This window comes from Podarcis bocagei (genome assembly GCF_964188305.1).
Source record: "Podarcis bocagei genome assembly, chromosome: 9".
Lineage (NCBI taxonomy): Eukaryota > Metazoa > Chordata > Lepidosauria > Squamata > Lacertidae > Podarcis > Podarcis bocagei.
The window spans coordinates 40,927,428-40,952,287 of NC_138134.1; the positions used below are offsets into that span (position 1 = coordinate 40,927,428).

The window sequence follows — 24,860 nt, forward strand, 5'->3', positions numbered from 1 at the left end:
AATAAAAGCAAGAGCAGCAAAAAAAGTATTTTTGAAAGCTTTAATGCCATACAAACACCGTATTGTTTACATTGTTACTAAATATAATTTATTTACCAATGATCTTTTTGTCTTCCTTTTTAAAGCAAAAGAAAGCATGGCTGAATAGTGTCACAAAGCAAAAGATGAAGTAGATTCTGTAATGGTTCTTTGACAAATGCAATAGTTTACATCAGACCCAACTTAATTCTTCCTTGGAATGTTTTCTGCGGCAGATAAAAACCCTTTTATATAGCAACCACTTCTTTTAAAAACTGTAATATTTCAAATTAGAAAACTTCCAGTGGTTAATGACATTTTTTTCTTGGTCAAGAAAGGAGAAGAAAGATATGTACCAACAAAAGCAAAACGAAGTACAGTTCCGTTGATAAATAACAATATAAATGATAGTATGCCAGTCTATTTCTATTAACAATGTTGTCATCTACAAAAGTAACAAGGGAACAAGAATTCCATAAATGCTTCTAGTTTTCTAAAACTAATTTCTGCTAGTCTCTGGTGAATCAATTTCCCCCCAATGAAAATTACGTCCCAAAGATGGATAAGTAGTACATATTTGGGGTAGATATTTGGTATGTGGCCCTCCCCCGCACTACCTTGAGCCCAAGATGGAGTCTAGTGAAGAATTATATCTCTCAACTCCCAACTCCCCACAACTTAAATTCAGTTCTGTATTCATAAATTGCAGGTTGGGAAGGAAAATGTTAATTACAGGTAATTGGTATCTTATGCATATTTTACTTACGAGATTGCAGCTTTGTGTGCTTGGGTGGGAAATGATTATTTAAAGAAATAATATAGTAAATGGGAAGGGCTGGTGGAAAGAAGGGGCAATGGGTGGTCCGTGTCCAGCAGCACCCCCACTCCCTACACACACACACACACCCTTCTCTTCCTTTCTGTGGGGCTGGCTTAGAAACAGCGACTCACCCAAATGTTGTCCCCTCAGGGACCGGAGCAGCAGCATCTCCAGGAAGGAGCCAAGCAGCAGCTGTTAAGAAACCTGGTATTGTAAGCAAGCTGGAGGGCTAACAGCTCTCTCTCTCTTAACAGCTCTCAGCTTTGGGTTTTCCATATTCAAAAAGAACATGGGCCCGATCAAGTAAAACAATAGAAATACTTAACTGACCAATCACATCGGTTCTGCCCCCCCCCCCCACGAAAGTGCTGCCCACCCCAAAAAAATCCTGGACACGCCCATGAAAGGGAACAAGAAAAAAAAGGAAGTAGAGGGAGATGGGGGGAAGAGAGGTTCTAAGAGAAAGAAAGGTTTGTGGGTTTGCAGGGAGGGAAGAGAAAGAGCAACGGGAGTCATAGAATTGAAAGGGACCACACAGTGATTGGGTGGGAATGATCCATGCTATTGAATGCATTCAGATCTTGCCAAGGGAAGCAGTTCCACTTGTGTTTGCAGTATGTATGTGAGACACTTGGCAATAATTACTTCATGCATTGCTGCCTTCTGCGAAGTTTGTATTAGAGGATGATTTAAAATAATTCCTAGTGGAAGTAAGAAGATTGTACAGTTACATCTGGGTTGGAAAAGGTCACTTACCTCCCTCTTATTATGCTTACTTGCATCCAAATTCAAAACCATTTGATTTATTATTCTTGTTATTGTTATCATAGTAATAATAATAATGTACTATGTGTTTAATTTTGACTAGTAATTAAGTGGAAGACAACAAATGTCAATGTTATAATGTGATGAGTATGTTTCTTTTTCTCACCCATAGCCTATTGGGGCTCTGAATCCCAAAAGAGCTGCATTCTTTGCTGACCGCCATGAAACATGGGAAGATGATCAAGTTCCAAAGTTTCATTATGGCACTCACTATTCAACAGCAAGTTTTACACTCACCTGGTTGTTAAGAATTGTAAGTAGACTTTGAAAGTGTTTTCTTTGAAATTTGTAAGGGAAGTTGTAACTAAGCATTGATTTTTCAAATCGAAAAGGGGTGGCAGCAACAGAGATTTTGAAAATTGATTAAAATCAATGGGTTCAGTCCAAAGAACTTTCACATATGATGGTAGCATTTGGAGGCTGACCTCCCCCTGCCCTTTAACCCTCCAGAGCACCCAAAAAATGCTTGGACAAGGGTCAGCAGACCTGCTAAGTCCACTGGTATTGGATATTGGTTCAGGGGACTAAAGGAAAGGAGTGTTTGTGGGAAATCAGGCAGAGGCACTTTGTACGTGTGGAGACGAAGGTTCCACCACCTGCATTTTGCATATTCCCTCTTCCTTCTCAACCCTCCAGTCCACAACCCATGCCCCTCAGCAAGGTTCCACAACTGTCTGGTAGCATTTTATTTGGAGGGAGGCCTTGCAAGGAGATGAGGGATCTGGAAATCCAGATTCTGCCTGTGACTACCCACTAGCGAACTCTGGACTCACCCCATGTCTAATTGTTGCCTATCAGAACTACAATTACTTCAAAATACAGTGGACGCTCGGGTTACGAATGTGATCCATGCTGGATGCATATTCACAACCCGCGTCTGCGCATCTGCACACATGTGGGTTGCGATTCAGCGCTAATGCGCATGTGCAAAGCACGATTTAGTGCTTCTGCTCATGCACGACTGCTGAAACCCAGAAGTAACCCGTTCCTGTACTTCCGGGTTTCGGCAGTCCGCAACCCGAAAAAACACAACCTGAAGCGGACGCAACATGAGGTATGAGTGTAATAGCAATGATAATGTTTTTTTGTTTACACTTTTCAAATAAGTATGAAAACTCTTTCTTAAAATATGTTTTTAAAGTTGGTTTCTCTCTATATGTTTCTTTTTGTTTAGAATTACTTTTTGCATGCAAGTTGTTGTTTTTAATGAAACATAATCTGACCACTTATGGCAGATTTCATGTGAATCACTGATAAGTAAAATAAGCTTTTAAGATGCAATCTAGAAATAGAATTGCCCCTTTTTAAGTAATATTGTAATATGTTTACAAATAGTGTTTCAGATGGTCAGACGTCTAATATGTATGAAACAGGCCACGTTTCTGTAAAATAAACTGGAATGATGATTTATCTGATAGAAACTAATTTCTTTGGGAAAGCATTAGCAGCACATCATTAATTAAACCTTGTTACATTGGTACAAGCAGACATAAATCCTTGAAGTAATTTATGGTACTTTGCTAATTTCAAGCAATTATCCACTAATATGCGCTTAAGTGTCCTCTGACTAGGAGGAGGTTTTTCAATTGCTCAAACATTTTTCTTTCCTTAATTGTGAACTGCAAAGTTGCACATTCTGATGTTATAGTCATAGGAAAGTTTTGACTCTGGATAATATTTAGGATCCAGAGAGCCCCATAATTAGTTCCATGCACCCCAAAGATCTGCTTTTATTGAACATAATTCTTGCCCCTCCACCTCCAGAGCTAAATGCGAGCTACTTTGGAAACTGGGGGAAATTTCAAAAACAGTTTGCAAAGAGTCACGGTGGGGAAGGGCTTGCTGTTTAAATAAAATAATTCAGATATCTCAAGGCCACCTGAAAGCTCAGACAGCCCCTTGGATCCTAGTATATATGCATATATAAATCTAATGAATTAAATGAGTTAGATCCAGGCTTCAACTTTCATTGACGGAAAGGCTTCTGCCATTATGAAACACTTCCTCTTTTTAATCACCTGAATAAACATGCTCCTAGCTATAGTATCTGTTGTTTAAAAGGCATTGAAATACAGTGATATAAAATGTAAGTGAATTTGGGTACCTGTGTTTTTCACTGATTGTGTTGATCTGTAGAATGAGTTATTCTAGGAAAACAAAACATATCTTACCACGTTGTTGTTTTTCTTTTACTCTCCACAAAAATAAAACCTGGCAATAACCTTTAGTGTTTCATTCTAATTGAGAATTGGCAAAATATATTTCAGCTTCTGTTTCTCTCTTCTCAGGAACCTTTTACAACATTTTTCCTAAACTTGCAAGGGGGCAAATTTGATCATGCAGATAGAACTTTTTCATCAATTTCAAGGGCATGGCGCAATAGTCAACGGGACACCTCTGATATCAAGGTAAACTTCAGTGACAATTCTTCACTTCCTATAGTGAGCTTTCATATGGATGATGTTCTGTTAATATAGCACCATCAAAGTGCACACTGCTTTACAGAGTACAAAGGGATTGGTTCCTGTGTTGGAGAGCTTAGTAGTCTAAGATTTGACAGAAGGGCAACAGTGGGAAATGAAGGGAAGTGGAGGCAAGGGGTGATTGCTTCAGCTGCAGTAGTTCGTTACACAAGGGAGGGTAACTAGAGTGTGTCAAATGTTCTTGGACTAATACTGAATGATTTTGAATCTATTAGATTTGCTAGGCATATAACCTTTAAGAAGCGGCAAAGATTACAGAAATAAATTCACTTAGTATTATGGGCTGATGGTAACTCTGAAGTCTGCTAAAAACTGTGTGCTATTTTACAACATTGATGTAACTAAATATGCACCCCCAGCTCCTGAACGTATTTACACTACTATATTCAACATACTGCATGCTGAGGTCAGAGATCAAGGACTACTAATGTATGCTTTCAAAAATATGAGCAGAGACAGACTTTTGCCGAAAAGGCCTATCAAATCAGATTCATGTGTCTCTGAACTCTAATATTATTTGCCAAAGGGGCAAAGTAACCACAGACTAACTTGGCTTTCTTAGTGTACTGCTATCCCCACCCCCGCCCTCTTTCCATAAAAGAATAAGATGGTCACTTTGAAGGAGAAGAGACACCCATCTACTTATAGGATAAGTAGGATCTAGGAAGCTAATCAAAAACTTAAATTGTAAGACCCAGTAAAGCTTTAATCTTATAAAGTTGAAGCCCATAGTATTTAACTAATCCTCTATAAGTAACTTAAATTAATATTTGTTGGTATGAAATAGAAAAAAGAAGATTATTATTAAAAATGGTTAGTACTGGTCAGGATGCAAACAACTATAAAGCTAGTTCCATAGTCCAAACCACTTCACCTGCATACATAGGAAATGGCTTTTGGCATCTCTCTGGGCTTGTCACCAATGTGGAAAGGGAAGTTTGTATGGGCCAGAAAGGTGGGACAAGCTGTCCAGGAATGGCCTTGTAGCCCTCCAAGGCCTCCAGTCTTATAGTCCAAAATCTTACATGATGCTGGGACTTCACTTAGTGTTGGGTTCATTTTTGAGAACTCTATTTGTAGTAAAAAAGTTGTGGGAGATGTAACCATTTGACATTCTGTTTGACACTTGGCATATTATAGGTTCCAAATTAAATTACTTGTTTTTACTGACTATGTACTCCAAAATTACTATGTAAACTTAAGTTTAATTCTGTTCCAATCTGCAAAGTATTTAGCTGCTCACCTATGTGATTAGAATAAATATATTTTATTTATGAATCTTTGTTTGCCATGCCAGTATATACTAATAGTTTCATAATAAGTATCATTCCTTTCACACCTCAGAAAATAGATACATTAAAAAAACACACCACTATGTTCTCTTAGGAACTATTTTCTTTACTGCACATTAATTTGATTATGTGAAGCTGAACTAATGAATAATTTAAAAAATCATGATAACCAAATAAACAGTGGTGATAATGTCTGTGTGGCATTTATCCAGCATTTTTAACATATAAGCAAAGAAGCATTCTATAATTTAAAATAATCTTTAATGTATTGAATACATTTGGTTTTGCCATGTAGCTTATAACCATGGCAAGTAATGCAAAAATGCAATTGCTTTTCAAATGATATGCACTATCCTTAAATCATAAACTGATTTTGAATGTCTGAAGGCTGATTTAGTATATACAACAGTAGCTTTAAATTACCCTTTTGTGCATTAATTTGCAGTGTCCGTTATATGGCTTGTTTCGTCTGAAAGATAAGACATTTACTTTAAAAAACAAAATGGCAGTGCAGTGAGGATACAGTCATAAGCAAATTTCAACTAGGAATGATTTGTTACAAGATAAACAAAATCATAACTGTCTCTCAAAGATTCAAATAAAATCCTTCTTAGCAATTAGTGCCCTTTTTATTTTCCTGGAACAGAGAAACGGGGTGAAATGGACTCTGGTTTGCCCTGATGCCTCCATCCCAGACCATCTAGCACTAAGCCAATCATCCAGTGGGCAGGGCTAGGAACACTAGTCAATGTTGATCCCCAGTGTTCTTTTTTCCTCTGGACGCGGGTGGCGCTGTGGGTTAAACCGTAGAGCCTAGGACTTGCCAATCAGAAGGTCAGCAGTTTGAATCCCCGAGACGGGGTGAGCTCCCGTTGCTCAGTCCCTGCTGCTGCCAACCTAGCAGTTCGAAAGCAAGTCAAAGTGCAAGTTGATAAACAGGTACTGCTCCAGCAGGAAGGTAAACGGCGTTTCCGTGCGCTGCTCTGGTTTGCCAGAAGCGGCTTAGTCATGCTGGCCACACGACCCAGAAGCTGTACACCGGCTCCCTCGGCGAGATGAGCGCCGCAACCCCAGAGTTGGCCACGACTGGACCTAATGGTCAGGGGTCCCTTTACCTTTACCTTTACCTCCAACATCAGGCACAATTCAGCACCCTCCCAAGGCTGAGAAAATTAGTCAGTATTTTCTAGTTTCAATTGTGTGCTTCCTGCATGCTTGCAGCAGAGTCCAAGGCTTAAGCCTGATGCCTATACCACTGTCAGGCTTAACAAGGTAAGCATGAACAAGAGAAGGTGCAGGGGAGACTTACTGAGTCAGGTGACAGGCTAGTGCTGTTGAACATTGTCTAAAGTTGCAGAGGTCTGAGCATGACTCAAAAGGATTTCGGAACACCTGAATTGCTGAAATTTGAGATCCACTGATCACTATTTCTGAGATCCAGTGGCATCACCATTAATGATGCTAATTTGTTAAGTGTCAGAGTATGCATACACGAATGGTTTTAAAGCCTGCCTTTGACATCGAGTGAATTCACCTGAATTCAGCCAGTTCCCATACAACTTTGTTCAGAAGAAAAGATGACTGTCCTTATTTGCTATATGATCCATCAGATGAAAATTATCTGCAGTAAAAGTCAAATTGTAGTTAACTGTGTCAAAGTTCACATCTGTCAAATATTTTAAAGGTATTTTGGGAAAGTAAAAAATATGCTTTACATTCTACACAACTATGGAGTAAAAACATATGTTTGACTTAGAGAGAAGGTGGGGGAAAGCATTGGGATATATATATATATATATATATTTGCTTTCGTAGATTTTCACGGGTACAGGAATGTAGGTTTTGGTGTCTTCGGGTGTCTTCCCGTGTAAGAGTTGGGGTGTCTAGGCGACGTTTCGACGAGGTCTCACTCGTCATCTTCAGGCTGGTGCTTTCGGCTTCTTGTTACTGGAACAGAGCAGGATCTCAGTGTTTGAGTTCCTATAAATACTGTTGAGGGGGTGTGGTGCAGAGAAGAAGTTCCCAGGTTATTGTGCCTTTTCTTCTTTTGTTCTTTAATTACTTGGTGGATATCTTGAGTGATATCTTGAGTGGTATTCTGAGTACCACTTAGGTGGGTCATTAAGTGTGGATTAGTTGCTATAGCTTTCGTGTCTTGACCTTTTGAGCTAGTGAAGAGATTTTTCTGAGAAGATGGCTGTACTGCACTTAGTTGTGCTCTGGCTTGGCTTCGTGTATAGGGGCGAGCTGTGGTTTTGTGCCCTGTGCCAGCCAGATCTGTGTAGGGATTGCAGGGGGGTGCAGCATCCGGAGGTGCCACTATGGTTTGGCTACCGGATGGAGTCTGTAATTTATCTGTGGAGAGGGTCTGGGTTTGGGTCTGGTGTGGTTGATAGGTGATGGCGTTCTGTGTGCCTCTGGTCCTGGTGTCGGTTTTTGTGGGGAGGGCTAATTTCCAGATGTCTGGCAGGCGGGACGTGTCGTCACGCTTGTTCATGTTGTGAGGGTGTTTCTCTATCTCGATGGCTTCCATGATTATTCTCTTGTGGTGATGTTCCATGTTAAAGAGCAATTTGGAATCTGCAAAATTAATTTCGTGTCCTGTTTCTTTCATGTGTTGGAAAAGAGAGGAGGTTTTTTCTTCTTTTTTGACGGCATTCTTGTGTTCTGCGATACGTGCATTTATTCGTCTGTTTGTTTGTCCAATGTACGTGGCTGGGCAGACTTTGCAGGGTATTTCATAGACCCCTTGGTTTTCCAACTGGATTTTATCTTTGGGGTTTCTGAGGATATTGGCTATTTTTTGGTTGGTGCAAAAGGCTGTTTTGATATTGTGTTTATGGAGGATTTTGCTGATTTTGTCTGTAGTGCCCTTGATATAAGGAAGGAGGGCCATGCCATTGTTTTCTTCTGTGTCTTGGTTTTTGGGGGGTGTTTCTTTTTGGATTAGCTTCGTAACCCTGTTTTGCTGGTATCCATTAGCGATTAACACATTTGAGAGATTCTGTAACTCAGTTGTCAAGTGGTCTTTGTCAGCCAGGCGTTTGGTTCTGGAGATGAGAGTCTTGGCTACGGAGTTTATTTGTGCAGGGTGGTGGTGTGATTGTGCATGTAAGTAGCGGTTGGTGTGTGTTTTTTTCTGGTAGATAGTGTGTCCTAGGGAGCCATCAGGTTTTTTGTAGATTAGACAAGTCAGAACACAAACCCAAACTTTGGCTCAGATATGTTGACGACACCTTTGTAATTTGGCCACACGGGAAAGAAAAACTAGACAGCTTCCTCACACATCTCAACAGCCTACACCCCAAAATACAATTTACTATGGAAATAGAAGCCAACAACCAACTTCCCTTCCTTGACGTCCATGCACAATCACACCACCACCCTGCACAAATAAACTCCGTAGCCAAGACTCTCATCTCCAGAACCAAACGCCTGGCTGACAAAGACCACTTGACAACTGAGTTACAGAATCTCTCAAATGTGTTAATCGCTAATGGATACCAGCAAAACAGGGTTACGAAGCTAATCCAAAAAGAAACACCCCCCAAAAACCAAGACACAGAAGAAAACAATGGCATGGCCCTCCTTCCTTATATCAAGGGCACTACAGACAAAATCAGCAAAATCCTCCATAAACACAATATCAAAACAGCCTTTTGCACCAACCAAAAAATAGCCAATATCCTCAGAAACCCCAAAGATAAAATCCAGTTGGAAAACCAAGGGGTCTATGAAATACCCTGCAAAGTCTGCCCAGCCACGTACATTGGACAAACAAACAGACGAATAAATGCACGTATCGCAGAACACAAGAATGCCGTCAAAAAAGAAGAAAAAACCTCCTCTCTTTTCCAACACATGAAAGAAACAGGACACGAAATTAATTTTGCAGATTCCAAATTGCTCTTTAACATGGAACATCACCACAAGAGAATAATCATGGAAGCCATCGAGATAGAGAAACACCCTCACAACATGAACAAGCGTGACGACACGTCCCGCCTGCCAGACATCTGGAAATTAGCCCTCCCCACAAAAACCGACACCAGGACCAGAGGCACACAGAACGCCATCACCTATCAACCACACCAGACCCAAACCCAGACCCTCTCCACAGATAAATTACAGACTCCATCCGGTAGCCAAACCATAGTGGCACCTCCGGATGCTGCACCCCCCTGCAATCCCTACACAGATCTGGCTGGCACAGGGCACAAAACCACAGCTCGCCCCTATACACGAAGCCAAGCCAGAGCACAACTAAGTGCAGTACAGCCATCTTCTCAGAAAAATCTCTTCACTAGCTCAAAAGGTCAAGACACGAAAGCTATAGCAACTAATCCACACTTAATGACCCACCTAAGTGGTACTCAGAATACCACTCAAGATATCACTCAAGATATCCACCAAGTAATTAAAGAACAAAAGAAGAAAAGGCACAATAACCTGGGAACTTCTTCTCTGCACCACACCCCCTCAACAGTATTTATAGGAACTCAAACACTGAGATCCTGCTCTGTTCCAGTAACAAGAAGCCGAAAGCACCAGCCTGAAGATGACGAGTGAGACCTCGTCGAAACGTCGCCTAGACACCCCAACTCTTACACGGGAAGACACCCGAAGACACCAAAACCTACATATATATATATATATATATATATATATATATATATATATGCAGGTTTTGGTGTCTTCGGGTGTCTTCCCGTGTAAGAGTTGGGGTGTCTAGGCGACGTTTCGACGAGGTCTCACTCGTCATCTTCGACCTCGTCGAAACGTCGCCTAGACACCCCAACTCTTACACGGGAAGACACCCGAAGACACCAAAACCTGCATTCCTGTACCCGTGAAAATCTACGAAAGCATATATATATATATATATATATATATATATATATATATATATATTCACTTGACAAGAAGGTAACAATGAGAAAGGCATCTGCAATTTGCACATTTCCCCACTCTGCCATTTTACTATTAATTTGCAATGTTTAGGCCAGATAGGCAGGAAGGAACTAATACAATGTATCATCACTCAAAAATAAAATATGCAAGGTTCAAGCAAAGGTTAAGCTGTAATTCAAGATTAGCCCGATGCTTTGATCACTAGTCTTAGGGCTTTCATGACACAGTGACAAGGATTGGTTGTGACCGCATGTATACTCTAAACTTTATTTCCTGGGTTGTGATACCAAATGACACAAATTGCTTCCAAAGCTGGCCCATGAGATTCTTCTTACAACATGCACTGGTGTGTCAACCAGTTTTCCCAGGTTCACATGCTCTCAATGCTAACAACTCACTTGCTCCCTTTCTTTTCATTTTTGAGTAGCAGATTTCAACTGAGAGGAGCTTCCTAATACTTGACCAATAATCCATTTTATGCTGTAAAGTAAAATAAGTTGTACATATGTTTGCTAATTGTGACAATATCCCCCTCCGAACTCTTTGGATGAAGGAAAAGCGAGAGACTGAGTGGAAGGGAGGGAGGGAGCAAACACAATGACGTCTTGATGTAATTTGTTGAAAATAGATTGAGAGTGACAACATATATTCCAGTGGAAGTGTAACAGCTAGCTTGTGCTGTGAGGCTAAGTTACCAGTAAGTTACCTTGGGGACAGATGTTGCTGTGGAAAATATAAGACTGAAGATTTTTCTAACTTGATAAAGTTAGTTCTTATGAGCTTATTACTAACTAAGGGCACTTCCAAACATTGCTTTAATTAATGGCAATGTAAAGGAAACAGGAAGCGCAATAGGAAATAACTCATTTAAACAGGTACTTATTCCTGTGAGCTGATAGTAGTCCTTCCTCCCATGCCAATCCTGCTAATCCTTGTAGTAATCAGAACAGGAATTTCTCCATCACAGTCAAATAACATAATTTTTAGATTTAGAGTACTAATTGCCCACAAATGTATTAATATGGTAGGACCCTCAGTTTGCTGGAAGCTTTGTCACTAAAGCCTATGTCCATGGTCCAGAGTTGTTCTCCTGCACATAAAGACAGACTTTAAACTACAAACAGGAGCTCTTGTATGTATAAGGAATCCTTTTCGCAGGAATTAAAAGTTGTGTAAGGTAAAGGTAAAGGTACCCCTGCCTGTACGGGCCAGTCGTGTCCGACTCTAGGGTTGCGTGCTCATCTCGCTCTAGAGGCCGTGAGCCGGTGCCGTCCGAAGACACTTCCGGGTCACGTGGCAAGAGTGACGAAGCTGCACTGGTGAGCCAGCACCAGTGCAGCACACGGAAACGCCGTTTACCTTCCCGCTATAAAGCGGTCCCTATTTATCTACTTGCACTTAAGAGTGCTTTCGAACTGCTAGGTGGGCAGGAGCTGGGACCGAACGACGGGAGCTCACCCCGCCGCGGGGATTCGAACCGACGACCATACGATCGGCAAGTCCTAGGCACTGAGCTTTACCCACAGCGCCACCCGTCAGTTGTGTAGGTGCTTTCAAATACACACACCTACACCTGATGAATACTGCTTATGTTCTGCTTATGGTCCTTGTGTCCATTCCATTCCATGCCTTTCATTTATCTTTACACCCTCATGCATTTAAAACTAAAAGGGTTAAAATTTGGAAACTTCTGGACTCAAAATAGTAAAAAAACCACCACATTTTAAAGGGTCATTTCAGAGATATATTAAAGTTTTGAACTTCATTAAAACAAAATTAAAGACCGCTTTTCTTTAAATTATTGTTGCACGGTACTTTGTGCAATTCTTTGGCTTCATTTTGAAGGCGTGGAGCAGTAGCAGCATAATGACATCTTTGCAAAAGGAGTAGCTGTTCCTTGAAGGGGCATTTGGGATTCAAAAGGTGGGGTGAGGAATCAGGACTCTTAACACGATTCCATTCCAAGTTGGCTTTATGGCTTTGGAGTTTTATTAATAGCAGAAAAGTTTCACAACTTCCTCTGAATTACTGCAATAAGCTCTATGCATGACTACCCTTGAAGCTTGTCTGGACGCTGCAAATAGTGCACAATGTTAGCAGCTTGACTGCTCACTGAGGCAGGATATTGCTACCATGTTATGCTGCTGTTGCTAAAAAAATTGCACTGGCTGCCAATTACCCACTACAGTGGTACCTCGGGTTACATACGCTTCAGGTTACATACACTTCAGGTTACAGACTCCGCTAACTCAGAAATAGTACCTCAGGTTAAGAACTTTGCTTCAGGATGAGAACAGAAATTGCGCAGTGGCGGCGCGGCGGCAGCAGGAGGCCCCATTAGCTAAAGTGGTGCTTCAGGTTAAGAACAGTTTCAAGTTAGGAACGGACCTCTGGAATGAATTAATTACTTAACCTGAGGTACTACTGTATATCAGAAAAATTGTTTTGGTATTTAACTCCTGTACAGCTTTAGGGCCAGGATACCTAAAAACTGACTCATCCCTTACATACCCAGTTAGCCACTGCACTGGACATCGCCTCCTGCAAATACCATCTTATCAAAAGTCCATACTGCAGAATTTAGGAATTTGATCTCTCGTACGGTGGCATCTGCCTGTTGGCATACTCTCCAGTTAAATATTAGATAAGACATCATTTCTGTTGTCTTTTCAGAAAACAGTTGAAAACCTTCCTCTTTCAAGAAGTTTTCCCCCCAGTAGAGATTCTTTCCAGCCTGTTTTTATATTGGAATAGTTTTCAGAAGTTTTAATTGTTTTACCACTTGTCTGTGGTTCTGGGCTCATATGGGAGAAAGGGCAAGATGTATGTTAAATAATTAATAATGATAATAGCTCACTTTTCCCTCTTGGAACTGATTTAAATGTGATTAATTACAATTCATGTAGGTGATCAGGGAGACGTATGTGGTGTGGTTGTTATTTTAAGTGATTTTAAAAACCACTACATTTAATTTAATGGATGCAGTTTAGTCAACAAAGTGCCTCCAAATAATTTGCTAGCATGTTTTTCTTTTGTGTCACAGACTCATTTTGACCTTGTTATAGGTTAATTAGCATGACTGTATACAAATATATAGGATGCATATCTGAAGTTTTTCTCACAAGCACTGAGGTGATAATAGCTTAATTCTTGCTTGATTCGTCTTGTCTGTTCTCCGGGAACTCTGGGCTGACCCTGTCCATAATCTGATGACCTGCCATTGCACTCAGCTATTTGGAAAACTGCTCTGGCCATAGCTGACCCTGAGGGTGGTATCTGGAAGACCACTGATCCATTGACCCATGTCAAGAGTGGATTTAGAATCTGATCTACTGGGCCTCTTACATAGTTAGCCAGTGGAGCTACTCCACATAATGTGTTTTTCTGCTTATTAAATAGCATGCACTTTTCACTTGTTAGAATGAAGACCAATTTTACACCAGTTACTAATTTCCTGGAGCAATTACAAATATTAAGCCTTTCCATTCATGAAGTGCCCCTTACAAGAAATTGATAGATTTCCTGCAAAAATGTAAGCTTGCTTTAACTGTGCCTTCATTAGTTGAGACATTTATATAATGTTCTGTTATAGCATATATATATAATTAAAAAAATTTTTTTTTGCTTAGAAACACACAAAGTAGAAAAGCAATAGTAATCAGTCAACACATGTGTGCCCCACATTTTCCAACATGAACATAAGACAGTGTATACATGTATTCAGAAAAAGCAGCCAATTGCCTATATGTATGGCTGCTTCTTAAAACTCAGTTTTTGCCATGTGGCTCTGGGGCAGGGATGCTGGTGTTCAGAAAATAACAAAAGTCCTGTTGCATTAGAGAGCTGCTTGGGTTTGTCTATTGCTGAACAGACTCTTTGTAATCAGCAATTCATACCAATTGACAACAAACAGACCAACTTTATAAGTTGAATTGAAATCCATATTTAAAGTAAGTGGATTGAACCCATAAATTTCATTCTGCTTCTAAAAGAGGAGTCCATTCAATTTTTAAATTAGTCATTGTTTAATGGGTATTGTTGCTATTGCTGTTAGCAAAGAGATTGCTCTCATAGATTGTGATACTTGCAGTCCAGAAGTTACTTACTGCAGTTGGCTGGTTTTGCTAAGCAAGTTTCAGGGTGTGAAATGCCATTGTGGGACTTGCTTATTAGTTTAAGTTTTTCTTTATTAACTATACTTGTATGGGCATCTTCTCTTGGCAATCAATCAATCAATCAATCAATCACCAATACAAAACAATAAAAGCACTTGTTCTTTCTGGCAAAAAACAAAAACAAAATATGAATTATAGGGTTGAAATGCCCAGATTAAAAGTAAAAGTTGTTTGAAAGGCATGGTGCATGAAAAGGTACAAAAAGGAATAAAACCTGGCCCTGCAGAGACTATAAGGATGGTGGCAGATAAGACTTTCTGGAGAGGTCATGTTGCCAGCCCCAATAAAATGTATCTAATTTTATCCCTCTGTTGATGAAGTAGTTTTTCATTCACTGGAGGTTCTGTGAGAAGGCGGGAAGTGATTGTGTGTGTGTGTGCGTGCGCACGCAAAGTTTTCCTTTCGTTTTAACATGTTGGTTTTCATTTTTACATAGGAGCTGGTTCCTGAATTTTATTATCTCCCTGAGATGTTTGTCAACTACAATAATTACAATCTTGGAGTGATGGATGATGGAACAGTAGTGTCTGATGTTGAACTTCCACCATGGGCCAAAACGCCAGAAGAATTTGTTCGCATAAATAGATTGGTAAGATAAACGTCTGTGGACAAATGCTGACTCCCTTGGCCTATAGAGCAAGATGAGCACCGTAGCCCCAGAGTCGTCCGCGACTGGACCTAACGGTCAGGGGTACCTTTACCGTTATCTATTCTCTGTATTAAGAGCTGGTGCTTGAAATGTCTTTCCTTAGAGAATGAGATTAGTCCCTTTGTTCTGTGTAAAGCTAAAATTTATGAAGCCTAGGATCCAAAGAGCTATTTTAGGTGTACTCATAGGCTTGGGAATGCCTAGTGAGATTTTTTTAAAACCTAAACAGTAGACCCTCATGCTTTTCTCATTGTTTTAATGTAATGTAAGTTTTTTGGGATACCTTTATTATATTCTCACATATATATTTCTGGCATTACTGATGACACTGTTATTATAGTGATAGACAGACAAAATGTTCGTGTCTTCACATTAGGCATTTGATTAGTTTTGGTTCAGAGGTCACCATTACCCTTATGTATGTTAACTGTAACAAGTTTAAAAGTTGAATTTCAAACCACCTGCTTTCCACCTACCACTTCACTTTAATGTTTTTGTGCTAACTTGTAATTATTTGCATCTTTAGCTATATCTCACTTGAGTTTTGTTATCTGTAATGAGCCACTGAAAGCACACACCTGCTTTCCATGATAGCTTTACCATATGGGTTAGCTCGAGGTAACAGGCCAATCATCTTCACTTGCAGCCCCATTTCTGTTTGTTAGTTTGGTCATAATCGCCGATGTTTTCCTCCTAAATACATCTTCAGTTATTTCTATCATACTTTATAAAGAGCTTGCATGAGCAGCTGCTCAAATCTGGGTTCATCCATTCCATTCCATACCTTGCAATGTATTGCAAAAATATATTATTTTATTCTAGCCTGATAGATTTTATTTTCCATTACGTGACATAGTATGAAAAAAATGGGGTAGGAGATTGTAAATATTTTCTTGTATTTATTGTATTTTATGCCACCTAATATTTCTTAGGTATTAAGACAAGGCCCATTTCTGTAGTTATAGGATGAGAATCATATCTCTCTGTGATACAAAAATGCATATAATGTTAAATAGACCATGGAATGAAAGCATATGAGCCTAAGTATGTCTCAGTTTGGTCAGTGCCTGCATGGGATGCTATCCAGGAACCTCATGTACAATTACTTTGAACTCCATGATGTGGCGGGGGGGGGGGAGGGTAGTATTTAACTGTAGAAAAGAAATCAGTCAGTGTGGTGTAGTGGTTAGAATGAAGGACTAGTACCTAGGAGGCCAGGGTTCAGTTCCTTACTCAGCCGTGAAACTCACTGTGTGACCTTGGGCCAGTCTCTGCTTCTCAGGCTAACCTTCCTTACAGTGTTATTATGATGATAAAATTGGGGTGGGGAGTATGCTACCTTGAGCTCCTAGGAGAAAAGGTGGCCTATACTGTAACAAATAAATGAGGTGAAAATTATTTCTATGGTACGAAAAGGTAGTGCTTGCATCAAAAGCACCATTATACTCCCCAGCCCATTTCTTTCCCCACCCCTGGTATTTTTTTCAGATATAGCAAACCTTCTAATCTTCCTTGCTTAATTAAGAGAGAGATGAAGTTTGGTTTTGGAGTTCATCATAGATTTCCTCTTGCCCTGCATAAAAATATATTCTGTGGGATGGGGAAAAGGGAAGTCCACATACCTGATGTTTTACATGTGACTCTTACTCTTTGTGCAAGGCCTTGCATTTGTTGAGTCCAAATGAAATGGAATGTATAAGTAATTTATTTGAGTAATTGCATGATTAATGTTCTATTCTGGGGTTATGCAAAATACGTTGTGCTTCTGTAATTACATAGCTCCAGTGACTGTATGTCAGCTGTCTAATTAGTATTTTTGTAAGATTATATAAATGTGAGTAGTGAGGAAAATTATATTTTAAAAAATTCTAATACTTTGACAAAGAATTCTTTGTAATAACACGAGAACATTTTAAATGTTATAAAAAAGCAGAGTTGTCTATTTATTACATCCTTGCAACTTCCTAGATCACAATAAATAACGATAGAAGTTTTAAGTGCCCATTTTGTAAGCTATTGCATGCAGATTCCCCCCCCCCTTCAGTTTGTTTTACAGATTTTTCTACAGTGATTAGACCTCATGAAATGCATACTGCTTTGATCTGTGACCTTTTTGTGGTGCTAATCGGGTTCCTGATATCATTATACCTTGCTCATTAATCATATTTCCTACATCCCATCAGCCAACCAGACAGCCCAAGCCTCTGTTTCAGCCCTGTGCCTGGCAGGTTTCTGCTTTTCCAGATTATTACACTGTGATACTTTGGCTTCTCATAACCAGACCCACATCAAGCTGTGTACTACAATTAAAGTCAGATGGTCCTCAGGTTGAACAGGGATATAGTGTTGCAGCTGTCCGTCTTTTATTGGAATAGACCAGCAAGGGGAACAGATGATATATAGGACAGTACATAATAACAGATTGTACAGTATCAGGTCAATAGCAGGGGTTCACAATGCTAATTGGCAGACATAGTTACTTTAATCTAGCTCTTAGTATTAAAAAATAACAAGATGGGGTTTCATTAAAACAGTTTAGATATATCTTTGCCTTTGTCTTGGGAGAAAGAAGTAGGGGGAAATGTGAGGATATAAACTACAGTAACTTATGAAACCAAAGGTTAATCCTTTTTTTAAAAAAAAAATAATATCAAGTTTAAACTGTAACAAAGGATAAAGTTAGCATCCCCTTTAAAAATCTGGGAGGACAACAATATATTCAGCTGGTATTCAAAAGCCATTGAAGAGAGTTGAATGGGCAAAGGAACTTCCTTAATAGGGCTCCTCATGATGGGCTTTGTGGCTGGGCATACTTGTATGGCATCAGATATTCTTCCAGTCCCAAACTGTTTACGTACTTTGAATTAGAAACATAAGCAAATTTGTAGCTAGTGAACTGATATGATAGGTACCTTACTCTTACTCCCAGTCATTAGCTTTGTTGTGGTATCCTGAACTTCTTGAAGTTTCTGAAGTCTTCAAAGGAAACCTTACATTATGTGCATTGTAGCAATCTAGCCTGAATGTTTTCGTAGCACGGAGAACTATAGCCAGGTCTTTTTGGTGTACTGCCAAATGATTGGCGGCTTTTTGCTCATGTAATGTTCCAAATAACATTTTCAGATGCAGAAACTAGATTTTTGGTCCTCAGTGCAGTCATTCACATTTTGTATAGCTTGATCAGTATGTTTTGCTTCCTTTTGTCGACCCTTAGAAAGGTAAACAAATTTAACAGTATTTTTTCCCCTAAGCTTATTTTGATTAACTGTCAAATTGTTTAAATGTCACCTTGCTTTTTGCCATTTATTGCTTCAGTCATTCCATGACTTAACCTGTTGTATCCTAAAGCTGTAATGACCATACAGTGGTACCTCGGGTTACATACGCTTCAGGTTACACACTCCACTAAGCCAGAAATAGTGCTTCAGGTTAAGAACAGAAATCGGGCTCTGGCGGCGCAGCGGCAGCAGGAGTCCCCATTAGCTAAAGTGGTGCTTCAGGTTAAGAACAGTTTCAGGTTAAGTATGGACCTCCGGAACGAATTTAGTACTTAACCCGAGGTACCACTGTACTTCATTCATGGATTATACTAGTTTGGTGGGCAATCTATACAAATTTCTTATTGTCGGGGGCAGCCAGGAACATTTTGCCGCCAGAGGCAAAAACCCTGGCACTGCCCCCCACTTCCTGTCCCTCACTGATGCTTGGTGCCTGGCACTTGCCACTGCAAGGTGCTGCTGGGTGCTTGGTATCTTCTGCTCCTTGACCTGCACAGTGTCCCACTCATGGCAGTGGCATGCTCCTCTAATTGCCCCTGGCCTGCCACAAAGAGAATGAGGGGGTGGAATATGGGGGTGTAGGGGAAAGTAGAGGAGTGTGCTGCCACCCATGAGCATGCTGCTGCAGCTTCTGGAGTCGAGGAGCAGGAGGTGGCAAGCGCTTGGCAGTGGTGAGCTCCCAGCAGTAGCAAGTGCTACTGGTGAGTGAGATGATGAGAACCGCAGCCCACCTGCCCACCAATCTCTCACTTGTCTTGCCACTTTGGGTGGTGGCTTCTTCTCCTCTCAGGGTGACATCCCCTCTCAGGGTGCTGTCCCGAAGCAGCTTGCTTCAGACTGCTTCACGTGGAGACTGGTTGTGCTTATTATGGAGTGACACTGCCTATAAGATTCAGCTCACCCGCACCGTGAAATTGCCTACAAGCCTACAGCGATTTTTCGTGATGTTTTAGCATTTCAAAAGATAACAGAAACTGTTACCCACAATGTACCGTAAATGAGACTTTATTCTACAACACTTCTGACATAGGCTGCAAGTACTGCCATCAAGAGTCTCTCTTAATGAATCTCTTGAGAAGGTAGCATGGACAGAGATCTGATTTCAGGAAGTTGGAATCCAGATAGTAAGAGAAGGTCTGATTCTGCATGATCTGTGAGAGCTGTAAGGTATGACTTCTGTTTCAACAAGGGTTTAAGCTCAACTGAGTACCGAAATAGGAACTGAGGCCGTCGCTTGGGCTGAATACTCCAGCTGTAGGAAGCTTTCTTATATTGTCATTGACCCTTATAGCTCATTATTGTCTACTCTAGAGATATCAGTGTACTGGAAGAAGCAAAGATCACCAGTGTTGAAGCAATGATTCTTCAACATCAACTCTTTTGGACTGGTCATGTTGTTTGGATGCCTGATGATCGTCTTCCAAAGCAATTACTCTATTCCGAACTTAAAAATGGAAAGTGTAATGCTGGTGGTCAACAAAAGAGGTTTAAAGACTGTCTCAAGGCAAATCTTTAAAAATGTAGTATAAACACTTGAAACTGGGAAACACTGGCCTGTGAGTGCTCCAGTTGGAGAACAGCCTTTGAAGACACTCGAACTCAGGACACAAAGGAGAAACGTGCTAAGAGAAAGGCATGCTTGGCAAATCCACACCGTGATTAACTCCCGTCCGGAAACCAACTTCCCCACTGTGGAAGGATATGTGGATCCAGATTTGGCCTCCACAGTCACTTACAGACTCAATTGTTAAAACTGTGTTTATGGAAGACAATCTTAGTCAGCTACGAGTGATCACCAAAGAAGAAGACTCTAGAGATAACCAAAGTTGTTCATTCCAGGTGTTGATGGACTCCAACCTTCATCAGCCCATGCCAGCATGGCCAGTGTCGAGGAGTGATTGAAATTATAGCACAACTATCTGTTAACAGTTGTCCAGGGTTTCATGAAGCGGTCTTCTCCAGCCCTATATGGAGATGCCTTTGTGTGCAAAGCATGTGCATGGCTGATCTAGGTTCCTGCCCCATGCTAAGAACAAGCAGAAATTTAAAGGGGTAGAGCTTTGACAGCCCTAGGTGGCCTGCAGGTATATCCCCAGCTTTAGGTACAGACCGTTTAAGGGAGAGTGCCCTTGAGCAATTGATGAGGCAGTGGAGCTGTTAATTGTGATATATTGTTTCAGCAGTTTGGATGCTGGCCTTGGGTCAGTGTCAAGCATCGAGTGATTGCGTGGCCTGGATATTACTTTTCCTGAGACCTAGATCTCAGGTCATCTTCATGATTAAGGGTTCCCAAAGCAGATACCTTGGTTGTCCACCTGTAGACAGTCTTGAGTATATTCTTGAAGAAGGGTTCCATTAATCTCTCTTAGTGACACCATTTCAAAATTCAGCTACTTAAAGCATTTCACGGAATTCAGTTACTTAGTTTGTATGCAAAAATGCAGGCATTCTTGAAGCCTAGAGGCCAACTCTGTATGGAAACTGCTCCCCTGCATAAATGGAACTTCTGAGATACAGGATCACTTGAAAGGAAAGGTGGCAGGCTGCATACTCCCAGTGTGGTGTAGTGGTTAAGAGTGCTAGACTCGTAATCTGGGGAACCGGGTTCACGTCTCCGCTCCTCCACATGCAGCTGCTGGGTGACCTTGGGCTAGTCACACTTCTCTGAAGTCTCTCCGCCCCACTCACCTCACAAAGTGTTTGTTGTGGGGGAGGAAGGGAAAGGAGAATGTTAGCCGCTTTGAGACTCCTTCGGGTAGTGATAAGGCAGGATATCAAATCCAAACTCCTCTTCTTCTTGTCCTCCTCAGTATCTGATCCAGGGCAGGCTAGAGCCTTTCCCAGTGAGTGATCATTGTAAAGTGAAAGACTTCAGGCAGCCTGGAGATCTTCTCTCAAGGAAAATTATTTGCCATCGACTAGGGAGGGTGGGGAAGGAGTACCTCACTAGAGTAGGAATTTGAATTCCTTATTAGGGACAGAACTGGATTGAGGCACAGTCTGCAGCTATTGTTCTCAGAACAAGTAGATGAGATGGGTCCCCGTATTTGCTCAATTTATTAAAGGAACCATATATGTTGGACTGAATTGAAGGGGCTGGGAGATGTATTATGATGGGAGTAAAATCAGTATTGTGACTGATTGACTAGTAAAGTGGTTGATATGTTGCATTGTTTCAATTTATTTGACTTTTGCCTAATCTAGAAAACACTAAACAATTACTGTTTCTGCCAGCTACCATGGTAACAGTATTCTGGGCTTCTAACCAGGCGATCTGTTCTTGTTTTTAAGTGCCTTGCCTTTCTCCTTCATAAGCAATTAATTAATTAGAGAACTGACAGTTATTTTCAAAACCATGCATTTTCTTTCATGCTGATATTCCAGTGGTCAGATCTGCAGATGTAAATGGAAAGTCTTGTGCTTAAAGCATTTGACTGTCACTCTGAAGTTTATTTTTTCTTCTTTGTTTTGTTCAGGCCAGAGTGCCTTTTCTATTATGTGGCATCTAGTGCACTTGGGTATAAATAAATGTTGTTAGTAGTGATAGTATATTCTCTTGTAACAGGCTGGTGTGAGCATGTTTAATGTTAAAGTAGATTTGATACCTTGAGACATCAAAATGTGTGTAAACCAATAATGATAAGTGTGGAAATCATGCTGTGCCTATAGGTTCATATACTTAAGCAAAATGGCACCATTACAATCACTTACTCTTATCTCTTCCATACGAAGAGTTATAGAAGCCACATGCTTAGCCATTCCTGGCTTGGGAGTATATGGTCTCTTAACTACACAGCAACAAAGAGACAGAGATTCTTAATGCTCCATGCATACACATTAACACCAAAAATATATATTGTAATGGCATGTGGGTTGGGTAGGAGAGAAAGTGTCATTTTACAAGGGATGTGAGCAGGTACAATTAATTTCTGCGTGCAGAAGCACTTTCCTCCTGTCTTGGTCAAAGGCTGGAGCAGAGAGCATCTAGTGTAGAGTGGTAGCGTCTGTCTCCCTGCAGTAGTGTCCCCCAAGCACTTTACTCGACAGGCGTGAGCAGCAGCTATATAGGAAAAGGTAAAAGTGTGTACTTGGGGAAAACAGGTTTTGGCTCGCCTCCAACATGATTTGATGATTTCAACCTGTTTGTGTTGGGTCATGTCCAGAGGAGTTGTTGCCAACTGAGAGCACTCTCCTGGATCCAATCCACTGTTCTTTAGAATTTAATTGGAGCTCCTATCGGTTTGGCCCCATGCTGTGTTCCATTTCCTAGCCTTGCTAGAGTTGGACAAAGAAATGAAACCTGCAAAACTGGTATCTGTATCTATCTATCTATCTATCTATCTATCTATCTATCTATCTATCTATCTATATCTCTATCTAATCTACAGTCACCATGATAACATTTTTTCTCGGATTCCCTTAGACCTGACTACCTTACACCAGACTCAGAAATAAAAAAGTTTTGTATTTATTTACAAATACTGTATATACACCAGGGTCGTTCTTATAAATAAAATCTCTCATCCAGCGTGCCTGCTATTTTCACTTTTTCTTGAAACTGCAGCATTCATTATCTTACACTTCCCCAGTCAAGCGAAGAAATGCTGCTTGAATTTAATTCCCTCGAGGACAGTAGTGCCATCCCATCCCTTACCTTATACATCTTCCTTGCTTTATAGGCTGCATTAATAGAGAAGTACAAATGAGTGATTCCACCCCCTCTCAGTTTACTGCCTAGAGTAAGTCTTCTTCATATTGCATATTGATGCAGCCTCAAGTTGAGCGGCTCGTGCAATTCTTTTGTTGGAAGATATTTTCAGAAAGGTGTACTATTTCTTAAATAAAAATGAAAGGAGAAAACATAGTTCATAAAAACAAAGGGATTTGTCTAATTTTTTTACGATTTATCTGGCAGGCTCTGATAGCTAGAAACAGGAAAGTGCAGGACACCACAAAGGTTCTCCTACAACTGCTGGCATCACCCGAGGCTTTCGCTCTAGGCTTGCTTTTTATGGACAAACTCAAGGTGGATGAATCAGCCTGTCCACAGCTTTGTCCCATTCAGCATTCAGCTTCCATCTCCACACCAAGTTCCACATACAGGAGCTTTTGTGAGTTTCGCCAGGGGTCTCAAGGATAGAAAAGGACATCTCTCCATGCACAGCAGTTTGTCTAGCCTCTGCCCTTTTATCCAGCAGCCAAAAAACAAAACAAAACAAAAAAACAAATTATTGAAGTATTAAAATAAAAGATAACAAAAATATTATTTATACCCCACCCATCTGCCTCGGTTTCCCCAGCCACTCTGGGGAATACACATAAAATACATATTACAGTGGTACCTCGGATTACATACGCTTCAGGTTACAGACTCCCCTAACCCAGAAATAGTACCTCGGGTTAAGAACTTTGCTTCAGGATGAGAACAGAAATTGTGCTCCGGCGGCGTGGCGGCAGCGGGAGGCCCCATTAGCTAAAGTGGTGCTTCAGGTTAAGAACAGTTTCAGGTTAAGAACGGACCTCCGGAACAAATTAAGTACCTAACCCAAGGTACCACTGTATTTACATACATACATACATACATACATACATACATGATGATGATGATGATGTTGTTGTGAATGCTACAACCAGCAACCTAACTCATGGTTCTTGAGTTTAATACAATAATACACATTTTTAGATTGATGTTATTTTCAAAGTTTATAGCAAAATTTCTCCTCCTCAAGGTATCTGGGGCAGCATGCACATAACAAAAATCAACGATTAATTTTAAATTATCTTTTTATTTACTCCTTCTCAAGTTCTGCACTCTTCATAGCTGGACTGAGATTTCATCTGTTGTTTCACACACATGCCTTTCCCTCTGCTTTTCAGTAGCAGCTTATTTTGGAAATCATTGCTGCTAGATGTGAGATGACCTCCATCTTTAGAACAACTCTAAAATTCTGTGATTTCTGCCATCCAATCTTTCCCACTTTAAAAGAAGGCAGATGCTTCGTAAAATATTGATTTTTAACATGCCTTTTCCAATTGAGTGAGATGTTTTAATTTAGTGTCTCTTCTTCCATTATCTTTTTTTGCCCCCTTTTTCATGGGTCTGTGTATTTAGTCTGCAAGCCTCCAGGCAGGGTTTTGTTGTTTTCAGTTTTGTGTTTTTATGTAGTACATCACTTTGTTTTCTTCCAGGCACTTAAAAGATTATAGTGGTGGTGATGATAATATGTAGAGAAGGGTAAAGGGGCTTTGAATGCTGGAATCATAAAATATTTACGTGTGTGTGTGTGTGTGAGAGAGAGAGAGAGAGAGAGTATAAGCATTCAATAAGGTTTGTAAATTCATTTTTCCTTTATCTGATTAGGTAGTCTACATTTTAGGCAATGATGTGTGAACAAATCTCAGGAATTCT

At 40.4% G+C, this 24,860-nt stretch overlaps 1 protein-coding gene across 4 annotated transcripts in view; it reads left to right on the forward strand.

Annotated features, from left to right (window-relative positions):
• The window catches only part of LRBA (LPS responsive beige-like anchor protein), a 364,869-nt gene that overhangs the window by 267,172 nt on the left and 72,837 nt on the right, over positions 1–24,860 (forward strand). For all 4 annotated transcript variants that reach the window (XM_081208302.1, XM_081208305.1, XM_081208304.1 and 1 more), the window contains exons 45-47: positions 1,776–1,916; positions 3,952–4,071; positions 14,961–15,113. In XM_081208302.1, the coding sequence (XP_081064428.1) occupies positions 1,776–1,916; positions 3,952–4,071; positions 14,961–15,113 (414 nt within the window). The remainder of the gene's footprint in view (positions 1–1,775; positions 1,917–3,951; positions 4,072–14,960; positions 15,114–24,860) is intronic.